This window comes from Eleutherodactylus coqui, chromosome 2, assembly GCF_035609145.1.
Source record: "Eleutherodactylus coqui strain aEleCoq1 chromosome 2, aEleCoq1.hap1, whole genome shotgun sequence".
Taxonomy (NCBI): Eukaryota; Metazoa; Chordata; class Amphibia; order Anura; family Eleutherodactylidae; genus Eleutherodactylus; species Eleutherodactylus coqui.
In genome coordinates, this window is record NC_089838.1 from 164,069,860 (window position 1) to 164,086,349 (window position 16,490).

Consider the following 16,490-nt stretch of genomic DNA (forward strand, 5'->3'; position numbering starts at 1 on the left):
ATGCACATGGAGCAGTTCAAGACAGACTTGGCATTTAAATAGCAATAATTTATATTCAGGAACTTAATGTCTACCAAGAAAACAGTCCCTCGTTCGTATGCCAAAATTTTATTCTGCTTTCTGCCAAGCTAGGCAATGTTTTCCATCTTTATATTTCTTCCCTATTCCGGTGATGGTGTGAATAAGCACTGAACCCCCATGTCTCCATTCTTACACACACTTACATATTGCTACATTTTTTAGGTAGTTTTATATAAAATGTTACATGCATTTGAACTTTGATTGCTTTTATTTTTAGACTGATAATGTAGTCATGCATAAATGAATGTTCACTTCCTTGTACAGTCAACGATATTTCATGAAGGTACTTGGTATCTTAGTCTCAAGTAATGAAGAGCGCTCTATTCTTGGCTAGCTGTTTCTTTCCTGTATAAAACATTCTTTATAGCTTACTGCCCAGGGGCTGATTTTGGATTCCCTAAAATTGAACTACTTTAATACTATGTGGTGCTTGTATTTACTAAACTGCTAAGGATTCGAGAATTTTGTCAATCATGTTACAGTGGCAGCGATGCTGATGAATGTGAGTACTAAGCTTAAACAATGCATATGTGAAATGATGTGTCTAGATGTGACTTTCCTTTTTATATTTTTATATAACCGTTGTTTTTCTAAATGTATTCTAGCTGATAGTAGTGGAATGTTGCAACTTGCATGTTGAAGTTTTGCCAATAGTATTTTAATTTAAAGCAGTAGTAAATATATGAGCTAAAAATGTAATGTGCTATGATGTTTAGTAAGCCTCATTATTAAATTTTTTAGACTAATCTAACTGCTCCCTTCACAGAAATACACAGGCATACACAGCATTATTAACTTACTGGTCTGCCGAAATGTCACTAAAATGATACGCCTTCAGGGTAAATTCACATGTGGTAGAATTGTTGCGGGTGACATGTAATGCGGTGAGATGTATTGCGAGGTGAGGAGGAGCGCTGTAGCCGTAAAATAAGCTGTGGATTTACGGCTGATTCCTGGTCAAAATTTGCACCCATGATGCGGATTTTTATGCCTTTTTTTATTGCAGAATTTTCTGCTGTGTGTGAACTAACTCTAAGACTGCTTGTCCATGGGCGTTGCGAAATCCCGCGGTTGATCTCTGTGCCAGGAGCTGCCGCCCGGGAGCAGGAGCCAGCAGACGGATTTCCGCAGTGAGCCTATCTGACAGATAGGCTCACTGCAAAGAATCGTAGCAATTCGCAGCATCGATCGTGGACAGAAGGCTGCGCTTTCCATAGCAAGGCTATGGAAAGCGTGTACTGCGTTCCCCGTGGCCGGATTATCGCTGTGGGGAACGCAATGCAAAAGCGCCGGGGACAGGCGAATTCACATATGGCATCTGAATGGGGCTAACATAGGCTGCAGAATCCTGATGCTATTCATTTTAGTTTGATTCAGTTAAAATCTCCCACTAGTAATGAAAGATTAGACTGAAACCGATTCCATATGTCTCCACAGCCAAATAGTTGCTAGTAATGTGTTAGAGAGTGGTATGGGATTTTGGTAGGGTAACTTTTAGTTTATTCATTAGCTTGTACATTAATATATCATGAAGACTTGCTTTTCAATGTGTTATTCCTAATTAATGAACCAGACAATTCGTGTTATACTTTGTGATGTAACCACATACATTGTCAGATTTAAAACTGTGAATAAGAAAAGTATTGAGTGATTATCATTAATTAGGAATAATATTTAGATGTAGATAGATTTGATCAAATGTAACCTTACTTCCCCTGGTGATGAAAATAGTTTTTATTGGGGAGGGTGTGACCAAGATGAAATAAAGGAGGGGTTTTCACACATAAAAACAGGTTGGCTGCTCTTCTATGTACACAGAACTGTCACTGACAGTGAGGGTAGACATGATATTTAACAATAGAAAATGTTTTTTGTATCAGAAAACTTCAGGATCTCATTTTCTCATTATATTTTTCTTTGGGATTGCTAACTGTCATTCAATCCCAGAAATCAAGGACTGTGGAATAGCATGCTCCCAGGTAAGCAGCTTTTAATACATGATAACTTTACTTTAATTCATCATAAGCGAAACAAATGTCATTACAAATAGTGTCATTGGCCGGTGTTTATATTGAATAGCCTGTAATATTTTACATGATGTCATTTCTTCTTATTACTCATTATTATTGCATAGTTGTAAATGTATATTTTAAATCAATTCAAAATTAGAGAGGAGCGAGTATACTCGCTAAGGACAATTACTCGATCGAGCATTGTCCTTAGCGAGTATCTCCCCACTCGGAAGAAAAGGTTCGGCTGCCGACGCGGGTGAGAGGTGAGTTGTGGCAGTGAGCAGGGGGGAGTGGGGGGGAGAGAGATCTCCCCTCCATTCCTCCCCGCTCTCCCCCGCCGCTCCCCTCCCCCCGCCAGCAGCTGAATCTTTTCTTCCGAGCAGGCAGGTACCCGCTAAGGGCAATGCTCGATCGAGTAATTGCCCTTAGCGAGTATGCTCGCTCATCTCTAGTCAAAATGTTTACAGTACAATTTGGATGGATAAATAGAGATAAATTAAGTATTAGGGTAATGTCACGTGGTGCAAAATCGCTGCGGCATACTGCAACGCAATACCTGCAGCAATTACGCTGTGGCCAAATCTACACCTGAATAGTGTAGATTTGGATGCATTTTAAATTGTGGATCAGTTGTAAAATTTAACCCTTGTATGTCAAGAGTTAAATGCTGTAGCATAAATAAACATGCTGCGGATTTAGAATCCGCTGTGTTTTTCAAAGACTTTCAAAATTTCCACACCATGTTGCAGAATTTCCGCAGCGTTTGCTGCCTTAGGGAATGTTCACACCGCGAAATCTGATGCAGATTTTTACACGTGGATTCTGCCTTTATAAACTGAGGCAAAAATACACAGCTGAGCCTCAGATTTTTGCCATGGGTATGCAGATAATAGGTCACAGATCTGTACACAGATTTTAGCCCTTTTCAATGGACAAATCCACTTCTGGAATTGGCACAGAATCGGTGTCAAGAATTGGCAGTATTCCCATTGAAAAGAATGTGGATTAGTAGCAGATTGACATGGAATCAGCGCGGATTGCGCATCAAATTCCGTTGCAAAAATCTGCCATGTGAACTTACCCTAGGGCAGTGATGGCGAACCTTTTAGAAACCGAGTGCCCAAATTGCAACCGAAAGCCCACTTATTAACTGCAAAGTGCCAACACGTCAGGGGGTGGGGCTTATCACGATGTACGATTTTACCCCCATTGTAAAAAGGACAGGGTCGCTTCAAAATAGACAGTCTGCAGATTTTGACTGCTTTCTGGACGCTGAAACACTGCAGAATGTCTTCAGCAGAAATCTCTGTGGAAAATTCTGCAGCATTTCCGCATCCAAAAAGTAGTCAAAATCTGCACGCTGTCTATTTTGAAACAGCCCTGCCCATTTCTGTCACATGTAAACATACCCCAGCGATAATAGTGACCCCCCCGCAGCGGCCCCAGCGATAATAGTGACATCCCCCAGCAAGACAGTGAGCCCCCACAGAGGCCCCAGTAGTCTCCTCCTCCTCCGATTTTACCCATTGACCAGGCAAATTACATGTGCAGATCCGCACCAAAAACGACCACAAAAAGCCATACATTTTCATGCAATTTTTTTGTGGCAGATTTCACACAGAAAATTCCACAGTAAGGGTGCGTGTAAACGTACCCTTAGGATATGCTGACACATTGGTATCTGTGTTAGACTTTCCCACATGAATTTCGCTCAAAAACTGCGGTAAAAGGCAAAATCCACATATAGAGTTCTCTATGCGGATTCTGCATTAAGAATTGACATGTTACTTCTTTTTTCCTGTGATGCAGATTTGAAATTGAAATAAATGGGACATGTATTGTAAGTGTATTTTTGTGTGGATGCCGTGCCGAAATCTGCAGTGTAAACGCACCCATAGGCCTTAGTCACACGGGCGTTTTTTCACGCGATTTGCAGATCGCATGACGGATGCGCATCCGCAAATCGCGTGACTGGTGCGCGCAAGTCGCCCGCAAATTGCCCGAAAATCTGCTCCTAGCCGCGTTTCATTAGAAACGGGCCGGAGCTGTCCAGTGCATTGCATTCAATGGAGACGGCAATAGAGCCGGCTCCATTTAAAGCAATGCGCTGCGGGCGAGCCCGGGATGAATTGTCGGGAAGGGCTTAAATATATAAGCCCTTCCCTGCAATTCATCCTAAACTGTGTAAAAATAAAAAATATATATATACTCACCTTCTCCCGGCAGCCGGAGCTCCGCGCGGCCGTCCTGCAGTGGGTGTGAAGGGGGTGTGAGTCAGACCTGCCCCCTGATTGGCTCAGCGCTGAGCCAATCAGAGGCATGTCTCACTCACACCCATTCATGAATTCATGAATGGATGTGAGTCAGACCTGCCCCTGATTGGCTCAGCGCTGAGAGGCAGCAGTCACTCACCCATTCATGAATGGGTGTGTGAGTGAAACCTTCCTCTGATTGGTCAGGGCTGTGACCAATCAGAGGCAGATCATTCAGCAGGCGGGGATTTTAAAGCCCCGCCGGCTGAATAGTGCCGAGAAGCAGTTCAGGAGAACTGACAGCGGCCGCGGCTGGACTCCGGCTGCAGCGGAAAGGTGAGTATACAATTTTTTTTTATTTTAACACATTTTAGGATGAATTGCAGGGAAAGGCTTATATATTTAAGCCCTTCCCGACAATTCACCCCGCGCACGCCAGAAGCCCATTGCTTTCAATGGAGCGGCTGTATTACCGGCTCCATTGAATTCAATGGGCAAACATCGTTCTTCTCTGTCACAGCTGTTACAGCTGTGGCAGAGAAGAATGATTTGTATTCTATATGTTCTCAATGGGGTCGGCGCTGCTGCCGCCGGCCCCATTGAGCGCATATAGAGAAGAGAACAGGAATCGCAGATCGCAGATAGGTGCGATCTGTGAATTCTGTTCTATAATTTATCGGACGAGCGCATAAAAAGCGCTCATGTGTCCGATACCATTGCAAAGCAATGGTTTTATAAAATCGCCGGACGCATGCGCATGCGCAAATCGCGGCTAAAAACGCCCGTCTGACTAAGGCCTTAGGCCTTATTCACATGAGCATTTCTACACTGCTAATTTAGACGCAATAATTAAATGTGCTTTTATGCTAAACAGTCAGTTTTATGCCAATAACCTATGGATTTTCATTTGTTATAGCCAAATCTGTCCGTGGATTTAGCACAGTCAATGGGCAAAACTTGCATGTGATTTTTTGATGCGAATCTGTGCTAAGACGTGACATGTCACTACTTTTTAATCTGCACATATTTTTCAAGTCCTCATGTGGAAAACAAAATCCGTGCCCTGTATACTACAGCGCCTATTTCCATTAAAACTAATTAGAGACTTTAAATGTGGATTTGATGTGGAATTACAGATTCCATGTCAAATTTGCAGTGATAAACACCATGTGAACATATGTGTTACGTTCGTGTGGGCAAACAAACACAGGGGGCCACACGAAGGTGACCCAGAAGAGGTTAGGGACCACCAGGAACAGTGTTAGGAAACGGACTTGCAAAAGACATAAACAGGAACTGACTGACGACACACACTCGCCATGCATCGCTGTACACATAAGCAGATGTTATAGCTATAAAAGTACGAGTTATTGGTTCGTATATTAGCCCGCAAGCCGCGATCAAGGCTCCTTATTGTCTTGTGGATCCCTCTACTAGCAAGACAACTGACCCCCTAACTGAAGGGAGCATGGCAGGACCCTACCTAATAAGCAGGGCGATCGTCTCAATAAAGGAGGCCCCGCGCTGGAACCACGGTCCTGACTATCCTTTAAGGGTTAATACACAGAACCAAAACAGACTGGTGCACAGAACACAAATCACACAGCAACACACTAGGGTTAGCATGCCAGACACACAACCACATAGAACATGACAGTTCACTCCTCATGTCTAGCCACCTGCACAGACATACAGAACCTTATGCTGTTCACACCATATACACAGAGCAGGGCTATCCACACCTAATGTCTGGCCACATGCACAAACACTGGACTAGCCCCTGTTCACACCATATACACAGAACAGGGCTATCCACATCTTATGTCTGGCCACATGCACAAACACTGGACTAGCCCCTGTTCACTCTATCCACAGAACAGGATTGTCCACACCCAATGTCTGGCCACCTGCACAAACACTGGACATGCCCCTGTTCACTCTATTCATAGAACAGGACTGTCCACACCTAATGTCGGGCCCCCTGCACAAACACTGGACAGGACTCTGTTTACCCACATAACACATGTACAGGTATGCAAACCCTAGAGTAAAGGGAAACCAGCTTCCTCTTACAGAGGGAGGATATTTAAATGCAAACAGACAGGTGGTGATTGGCTAGCAGGAGAACACCACACCCAGCTAGCTCAATCATTCCACACCTGTGTGGCTGTGCTGCTAGAAACCTATGTGGTACAACGGATCCCAACCCTTACCATATGTGCCCTTTACAATGATAGTGTTCTCCTATGTGTCCCAAAATGGTTTTAAATCTATCTTACCAACTCATGAGGACATTTTCATATCCTGTAATGCAAGAAACTTCCCCGACAGCATGGGCTGGAGTCTGACTCTTCCTACTCTTATGAATGATCACATGCTCATGACCTCATCAAAGGTCATTCACCTTCTTCAGCTGCCTACCCATACATGTGACTGGCCAGATGATCATCACATCAGTTCCTTCAGTCTTTTTTTGCTCTCCTGCAGCAATCAGCTGATTGCCTCCTTTGAATATAGGTTAGGCTGGCACCCCCCTTTTTTACTGCACCTGGGGCACATGCCCCCCACCCCATGCCGCCCTCCCAACTATGGTCTTGTTCTAACCACTGTTTACATCTGTAATATACTGTTCATAGCTGTAACTTAATAGAACACAGCAATAAATAATAATTGTCATATTGTCTTATAATGTGCTGACCATGTTACCATAGAAATACTGGCAATACTGAAATCTCAATATTTAAATTTGACAATCAAGCAGAACTCCAGAGTCACCCTCATAGAGACTATTTTGGCTTAGTATATAAAGATTATCAACTAACTGATAAGACCTTTTCACAATGTTGGCTTAGTTACTTGCAGTTTGTAATCATTCTATCCTAGCTGCGAGGGAAATAATTTCCACCTGCACTAATTTCCTGGTAAACTTCTGCCAGACTAGTGTTTATGCAAAACAACCAATCTGCACACATATGGGCTGCAATATACAGCATGAGGGAGGGAGCAGCAGCCTTAAATTCTGAGGGGTCAGGAGGTGTCTAATATTAGCTTGAAGTAGCCTGAAACACAATTAATCTAAGCTGTATTTCCTAATCTAGATGTGTCTTTATGGAGTTTGACTAAAAAGCAATGTTTTTGTGACCTCAACTAAAATTCCACTTCACTGTTTTGTTGTATATGCTTGTAGGTTCATTTAGTTTCTGTTGTTAATTTTACTATATGGAGTAGATTTGTGAAATGCAAAGGTCCGGGATGGCCGTAAATAAGAAATCTTATGTTTAGATACTTATTTCACAGTGCCAGGGGCGTAGCTAAAGGCTCATGGGCCTAGGTGCAAAAGTTTATCTTAGGGCCCCACAACTTTTCTTAACCCCTTAATGCAGAGGTGTAACGTGAAGCTTCTGGGTCCCAATGCAAAACCCTTTAACAGGGCCCCCAACTATAATGCTTTATTCATAGTACTGGGATCCCTATATGGAGAAGAGAGGCCTTAGAGGCCCCATAAGGCTCTTAGGCACAAGTGCAACTGCATCCCCTTTCGTTAGCCAGTACACAGTGCTAAAGCCATTAGAATGCATTTACAAAATAAGGGCATATTGCTAGGACTTGACACGACTTTCTGATCATAGTAGTCTGACCATCTACTGTTGATCCACACTGTTCATGTGATCAAAGGGCTAACTCACGTAAATGTCTGAAATTCAGTAGCTTCTGGGTGCCTAGTTAGGGCTCATTCACACAACTGTGTTATCACCGCGCATTATGCTCGGCCACTTTATACGCGGTAAATGGAGTTAATAAAAGTACATAGGTTTTCATTGATCCATTCACATTAGCGCGTAAACATTGCATGTAGATACACGTGTGAAAAAGATCTCAGCATGCATGTATTTCACCGCGTATCACATAGGGACAGCCCTATTCTTTTCTATGGGTAGCGTATGCAACGCTGTCCATGCGCAATACATTGCGTATGGGCGATGTTACACATGCAACACCGCTATGAGACACAGCAAGGAATTTAGAACAAAAAAAAGAAACAAGTCACACTGCACATGACTGTGTGTGGGAGATATGCTGCATGCGCAGTGCACTGGATGCCATACAGAGCGATAGTTGGTTCCCTGCCAGCTATGTGAATAAGTCCTTATGAGTGATGCTGTGAAGAAAAACTCAAGTGCCACAACATTGGGCAGATCCATATAAACCCCTCCGCATTCTAGCGAATGGTGGGGATACTACCAGTTGGACCCCTTTCTTCCAAATCACTGGAAATTTGAATACTTAAGTCCTCTAAGCAAATGGCAGTCGTGTGGACTTTATTTTTTAGTTTATAATATTAATACTGGTATTAGTCTTATGTACTATCCATGGTTGAGCGTTAATAATAGGTCCTAGGGACCTGGTTGATTGTAAGTTAGACCTCTTAGTAGGGGTTCTTTTGTTTCTGAATGACTGGTTCTTGGATGTTCTATTTTTCTGCTGTCTGTATGGTTAGCTTGTTTTATGCAAGGTGATATATTCTTAAAGAGATCTTCATGTTGTTGTTACTGGTTAGTGGGAGGTGGTTTAGTCTCAATGTCAACTGACCAAATATGGTGTCCGCCATGACTTTATCTGTTGCATTTAACAATTTGTTTTATTTATTTATTTTTTAATGAGTTTATGTTCATAGGATTAGTTTAACATGTAGAAATAACATGGTTTCACAAATGGTTGCCGTGACATTTTCTTCACACCCTTAATTTTTCCCATTAATTTCTTTTGCTATGTAATATGTTTCTGAATTTGTCTAATTATCATGACCTTTTGAGCAGTCCTTCATGTGTAAACTCTTCATCTTCTTGAAAAGTTGATCTAAACAGATTTCTAAGGCCCTTTCGTGAAATGTTCTCTGATACCTAGATTTTCAAGAAACAAACCTCAACAGTAGGTTGGATCTCAGTTTTGATCAAGTAGATAAAGAATGTATTCTTTTGGGGTTTAACCTTTAGTAAAGAGACATCTTCCTTGGATTTCATATATTTTCTGATGAGTAGGTTACGAAAACAAAAAGCAAAATATTTGCTTCACTCCTAGTGGACAAAGTGAAGAAGAGATGGAAGCTTAATTCTCCTATATGTGCAACATTTTTCAGACTTTTTCAGTCATTTTAGACCAAATGATTATCATTCACTTTTGCTCATTTGAACAATTTTCTGAATGATAATCGTCCCGTCTAAAGCCCCATTTACACACAAATATTTTTGCTTGAACAAACAAACAAAGTAACAACTTTTTTGCTTTCAAATGCTAAGCATTTACGCGTAAAGATAATCATTTGAAATCCTCGCCATTCCCCTCATTAGCTAAGTAAGCATTTTATATGTTTGCTCAGGTGGACGTGTGTTTATGCGAAGAATCTTGTTTGAATGCAGAATAGCAATACCCCTGTATACTTGAAAATAAGCCATACCCTGAAAATAATCCCTAGCAAGATTTTTCAGGATTTTTTAGCATGCTTGAAATACAAGCCCTATTCAAAAATAAGCCCTAGTTACAGTCAATTAAAAAAAAGTCAATTTAAATAGTGTCCAGGCATTTATACATGTAAAACAGTAAAATTCTTCGGAGGAAAAATTAATATAAGACTGTGTCATATTTTGGGAAACAGGGTAATACATCAATTATTTTGGTTATGAATTGGATAATACATTTCTAAGCGTTTTTACAGTTTTATGTTGATAAAGCCTAATAATTGAATAATGAAGATATACAGTCTTCTAAAATTCATTGTGTTTCAATTGTTCACCATTTTCAAGATCTCTGCTCTCAGTAAGGGCGCCTGCACACAAGCGGAAATTCCGCGGCGGGATTTCCGCCGCTGGAAGCCTGCATAGGATTGCGTTAACAAACGCAATCCTAGGCAAACGGCCGCGATTTGGCAGCGCGAAATCTCGCACGGCAAACAAATCGCGGCATGCCCTATTTCTGTGCGGGGCTCTGTGAGCCCCGCACAGAAATGTCAGTCACCTGCCGCCGGCTCTGGTCTGCGCATGTGCTGGCTGCCCGGCAAGCCAGCATATCAAACAGCCAGAGCCACGGGCGCGGGTGAGTACGCGCTGGTCCCTGCAGGCGCTCGGGTCGGGTCCCGCGGCGAGAATCCTCGCTGCTGGATCTGACCCGCCTGTCTGTAGGCGGCCTAAATGAGAGCATTTGTGGCTTACATCAAGAAGCTAAAGACTGTACAGATCTAATACTTCTCAGGAGATGTGACGTCTAACGCCCAATGCCCACGGGCGGATTTCATTTGCGGAACCACGCGGGAGATCAGCAAATCAAGCCACCCATTGGGATGCATTAGCATCCGCAAATCAGCTAAAAGCATGCAGGTGTGATTTTTAAAAAATTTTTTTTCTCCCGGCATGTGGATTGCACGCGCCGGAAGAAATCGCAGCATGCTCCATTTTCCTGCGGATCGCACAGGGACGGCTTCCATTGTGTTACTGTGGATGTGCCGTAGATCTGCAGGAAAGCAGAAGATTTAAAAACAAAAAATAAAGCACTGCGCATTCGCCAGGCACAATGGCCGGCGCTCCCGGACACATCCGCTGTGCTGAAGAAAGAAGATCCGGCCGAGATGGACGAAACCTATGCTGGATCCGGAGAGGTGAGAAACTGTCTTCTTATGTCCATGGCCGTGGGCACGCATGGACTCCGCTGTGGGATTCAGCACCGTGCGTGCAAGTGGACATGAGGCCTAAGTGTTTCTCTTTGAGAACAAATCTGTCTGTCATCCTGATGATTTGGTATAATGTATCAGTTATGAATTCAGCCTCTGGATATTAACCAGAATTGTTGTATTCCCCGGCAATAAGCATAGATCTTCAACAACATGAGAAATGGAAAGACTATGGTAAGTTGTACGGTTGTTATTTAACAACTGAGCTTTACTTACATAAAATCAGAAAACCCTTCAAGCCTTTGTCCTGATTGTTACATGTTGATCAGATAATGGTATAATGCATTGCTGTAATTATGATAAACATCTGCAAGCATAAACTGGAAGAAGCACTAATGTACTTGGCATTTTTTTGTAAATGCCTCTTATCTTAAAAATCAGCTTCTGCAATTACAAAATGCCATGTCACGGTTCATGGGTGTTTACATATTAGAAAAGGAATTTCCCAGCATATTATCTAAAGGTAATACTTCCTAAAACCAAAAGGCCAGAGCAATTACTGGTATTTAACATATATTATTTCAGAGAACTTCATTTACAAAGCTCATTTTATCTCTTGTCCAAAGTAACCAAATTAATTTCAGCATTATCCACAGCATCTAAGGGGTCAAAGCAATTGGAAACCACCACTATTGGTCTCCGATCACTAACCAACGCCTAGGCTGTCAGAAACTGCCTTAGGCATCGGGATAGCAGCACACATAGGGTTGCTAAACTCTTCAGAAGTTTGGCTGTAAAAAGGCGGCACATCAAAAATAGTACTCCAAACAGCATCCATAGGTTCTATGATGGCCATTAAGGGGTTAAGATATGTGAGTTATGTGCCAATATTTACTTTAGACCTCAATTCAAAATTTATAATAATAAATTTGACATATTCAGCAGCAGGGTCACGCACAAGGGGGGTATTTACAGGCTTCCCCTTGCCTCTTCTAAAGTTTCTACACTTTTTTTGTACCTCCAGCTTATATCTCCCATTAAGTGAGATTTACTGTTTGGGCCAGAAGTCTGTTGTGTGGATCAAAAGTCAGTCTCTATGCAAGTCTATGAGAACCTTGATGTGAGTCTCAGATTTGCATAGTTAGGCTGACAGTTGTGGGCTTCAGGGTACCTAGTGGCATTATTACTTTCAGGGCTACAGAGTAGCACTGTTACATTGAATGGCCCAGAGTGGCACTATTACTTTGCAGGGGCACAGAATGGGGCACTATTGCTTTGTGGGCATGAGGTATTACTTTTCTGCGGCTTAAAATGAGCACTATTACCTTGGAGGGGACACAAAGGGGAATTGTTACTGTGTGGTGGCATAAAGGAGGAGCATCATTTCTGTGGGGCACAAGGTTTATTTGTGGAGCATCCAATGGGTGGATTATTACTGTATTGGGAGTTACTATGTGGAGCAAAAGAAGCCATTATTACAATGTAGGGATTATTGGGGGTAGCGGCAGAATTGGGAGTGTGCAAAGATGAGTGTGGCTAGAAGTCTTCATGGTGCTCTGAGCCTGGATAGAGAAGAGACTCAGAACTGAGCATCTGCAATCAGAGAACATGTCACTTGACTATTATCTGTACATATCTAGTTAATGCAGTTATTAGACACAGTTAATAGTAAATTGGGTCCATTTAGCACTATTCAGTTCCATCCTGAAATGGAGCCATTCGGCCACAGAAATTCCCCTTTCCTGCTCCCCGAATGGCTCCAATGCAGATGTGCAACCATCCTAAGCCAGTTTAGATGTTGATATTGATACAGATAATGTTTTGTGTCTGCACAAATTCTGCATGATGCCACTACACCTGAAAAAACTCAAAAGGACACGCTGTCATCAGAATATTTCAGTATTGCAGCTGCTAATAGGGATGACTTACTGAATATGGGATTATATAGCTTCAGTCCATACTCTTTGTTAATGCATATAAACATCATACGGGATGATGTCAGTGTGCCAGAATAGAAAGTTTCTCTATAAAAGAAAGTCCTACTCTGGGCGAATCTGGCTCATCCATACATAAAGCCGTAGATGTATAATGTATAAGGACATTTAGTTAGATGCCAGAGAAAATGTATGCATAGATGTGGTTTCTCATAGTAATAACAGGTGATCCCTGTAGATAAGAAAAACGTCAATCAGATGATTTTCATCAGGCTTCATTTAAAAAAGAATTGCCAGTTTTGTGAAAAAAACGTTTTATATAAACTCCCTGTAGTGGCAGTGCAGGTAGTCACAATTCAATTATTTCACTCTATTGGGTGAATTTTTAAAACAAATTCACGTAAGTTTTCTGGTTTCTGAAAGTCACAAATGCTGGCAATTTCCATATTTGCAACTTTAGCCTTTTCTTAGCACTTTTGAAATATGGCTAGAAAAGTCATGGAGTTTATCAGGAGGCGAGGTGCATGCCACGGCCCTTCATATTTACTACAATTGATACCAAAAATTGCCCTAAACTATAATAGAAATCTACACCTCATAGCTGGCATATATTTCACTTTAAGGCACCCCGGAAGCCACAGATGGGCCTAGTTTATTAAGAGGCACATGCCTCATAATTAGAGATGAGCGAGCACCAAAATGCTCGGGTGCTCGTTGTTCGAGCCGAGCTTTTTGTAATATTCGAGATCTCTGTTCGAGTAACGAACCCCATTGAAGTCAATGGGAGACTCAAGCATTTTTGCAATGGACCCGCCATGTGCTGAGTGTTTTTCTCTCTCTCTCCCTCTCTCCACCTCGCTCCCCCTCTTTCCTTCTCTTCCCCTCTTTTCCCCTCTCCCCCTCTCCCCCCCTCTCTCCCTCCCAGACACTGCTGTAGACGCGTGCATGCTGGCACATCACAGCAGGAAGTGGTAAAGCGGGGAGGGGCCAAAAAATTTTCTCGAACACAGCGTGGTGCTCGCTTGAGTAACAAGTACCATCGAGTATGCTATTACTCGAATGAGCATCAAGCTCGGACAAGCATGCTCACTCATCTCTACTCATAATACATTAGGTTCATCTCACTTCAGCGCACTACTTATTAAGACTTGCATATGAATCATCAGTCTTAATAAATGTGCTCCCATGTCGCTGTGAAGAAAAGCAAGGGATTTGGAGCTTAGTATCAGAAACGCACACATTTTATAAAATTAATCAGCACAGAATTATAGAATTTTGGACCTTAAAATAATATTCGTAGTTGAAAGCAGTGAATAGTACAATAATTGTAGTGTGACTATGGCTACAGGACATATTGTTTGCCGGTATTACTTACTCATTTCATTTTCTCCTTTATTTCCTTAATTTTGAGATGGTGTAATCAATGTGGAAATGGTACATGTGGAAATCTTTTAATGTCACAAGACTTCTTGGCACAGGTTTCATTATACCCAACATTGCATAAATGTTTACTTTATTCTGAAAGTAAGGAACATTTCCCTGAAGCAAGTGGATAAACAATGGACCGCATTCACATCCCTTTACTACAGCAGTTTGTGATTCTGATAGGATGCAATAGTGGAAAAGTCATTTTGCATATATGCTTTACAACATTCATGTTGCCTTCCTGTTTATCTGGAACAATTATTGTAATTCTGTTTAAATAAGGGAACTAGTTTAAAACATTGTATCAGGTGAGGCATTCATGTGTTTGTGATACTGTTGCTTCTCATTTATACCCTCTAGCGTAATAAATAATGTCTAAATAAATATACTCACCTGATGAATGTTACAGTGGTATTTTATTCCATGTTTCCTTCTACACTGTTTCCTTGTCATACTGAACTTCCCTTTCTGCTCCAGTAAATAGTTTGCATGTAACTTTTCTTTTGATCCTGCATAGACTTCCCTGTTTTATAAGCTTATAGGAACTTAAAATCATCAATTCAACTGTCTAGAATGAGGTCTGAAACTTAATGCGGATCTTCCCCTTGTTCTCTTCAAAATTTCCACATTACTGTACTGTGGTTTCCCACAAAAAAAAAAAAAATGATATGTCAATGTTATTAAATACGAATCTTGAGAACTGTCCAGTTTTACTCCTGGAAAGCGATTAAGAGTATGTGTGGTTTATTTAAATGAATGGAAGGTACTAAGTTGCTGACCCTAAATTCCATCCTTTTGACTCCATTTGTGTAACTTGTTTTCCCCTGGTTATTGGGGTTGAAATAATTATGTTCTTAGTCTACCGGATAGCCCTCTAATCAGAACAGAACAGAACAACAAAAAGTTTTTTGGTTGGTCAAATGCTGGTTATGTGTTTTCAATATGCTCCACTAGCCCTTCTGCCAAAAAGGAGATGACCAATGTTAAGGTGGCCATACAAATTGATTAATGCTGGCCAAACCCAAATTCCACTCAGCTTATGCAGACCTGACAGAGCTAAACACATGGGCTGATGGCATCCTAAATAGTATGGTGCTGCAGTGCATCAGTATTGCCACACTCTGGCAACTAACTACCACCTGACTCTATGAAGGACTGGTCTGAAGTCCAGTAACCTTCCCTATGACTTTACTCCAGAAGTCTCTCATTCCTTGTCCAGTCGCACCATCACACAGAACAGTGCTGTAGAGCAGGGGTCCCCAACTCCAGTCTTCAGGGACCACCAACATGTCCTATGGTAAGAGCAGCTGTGGCACTGTCTGAGGCGCCGACAATAATTACATCACCTGTGCAACACTAGAACTAGGAAGTGATACACAATAGAAATAAATATAAGGTGTGCCTTCAATGTTGCTTGATCATTGTATGTTTGCCTTGGCTACAGTACAACTATATCTATTGGCTACATTTTCCTCTATCAGAGTTGACTGTTATTGTCATAGACAATTATTCAAATAGAAACCTTAGAGAAAACAGTGCAGGGAAGTTCCAGCCATAAAACTAGAAACCATTCTAAAAGATGGTTGCCAGTTCTCAGCTAAGTTGGAAGGATGGGTAAATGACCTAGTGAAGAGAATGCAAATCAAGTAGCTTGTTAAACGTAAGGTGCTCCGTTAGGAGAGCTGGAGAGCTGAATCCCCATGGCCAAACAGCTCTGTCTTAGGATGGAATCAAACAGTGCCGAACGGACCCCATTGACTATAATGGGGTCCGTTTGCTTTCCACTCAACTGCCTGGCTTTTAGCTGGTAGAAAAATTGCTGCATTCTCCCATTCATTGAAATGGGCAATTAGGTAATTAGTTCAATATGTGCTGTGACAAGTCGGGGATTACTCGCCTCTGGCTCGCTGTCCACACAGTCAGGAAGTGGTGCACCTTGCACACAAATATGCTCCATCAACAGAAGATTTCTTTATACTTTGGCTCCTGCCAGCCTTTATTCACAGCATATAACACAAATGTTACACAGTCCAACATAGCTTGGGGTTCGCAACCCACAGAGTCCTGTCACTAACCCCTCCTGGGGCGTCTGGAGGGCGTCTTCCTCCATCAGCCTGGGTTACAG

The 16,490-nt window shown here is 41.9% G+C and overlaps 1 protein-coding gene across 2 annotated transcripts in view; it reads left to right on the forward strand.

The window, feature by feature from the left end:
- The first annotated feature begins 390 nt into the window (after positions 1 to 390).
- IL17REL (interleukin 17 receptor E like) overlaps positions 391 to 16,490 on the forward strand; it is a 47,981-nt gene continuing 31,881 nt past the window's right edge. Inside the window, exon 1 of one of the 2 annotated variants that reach the window (XM_066589898.1) lies at positions 391 to 583. In XM_066589898.1, the coding sequence (XP_066445995.1) occupies positions 572 to 583 (12 nt within the window). In that variant the 5' untranslated portion in view covers positions 391 to 571. Of the gene's footprint in view, positions 584 to 1,909; positions 2,061 to 16,490 lie in introns of those variants that run through there. The other variant, XM_066589897.1, reaches the window with a different exon arrangement.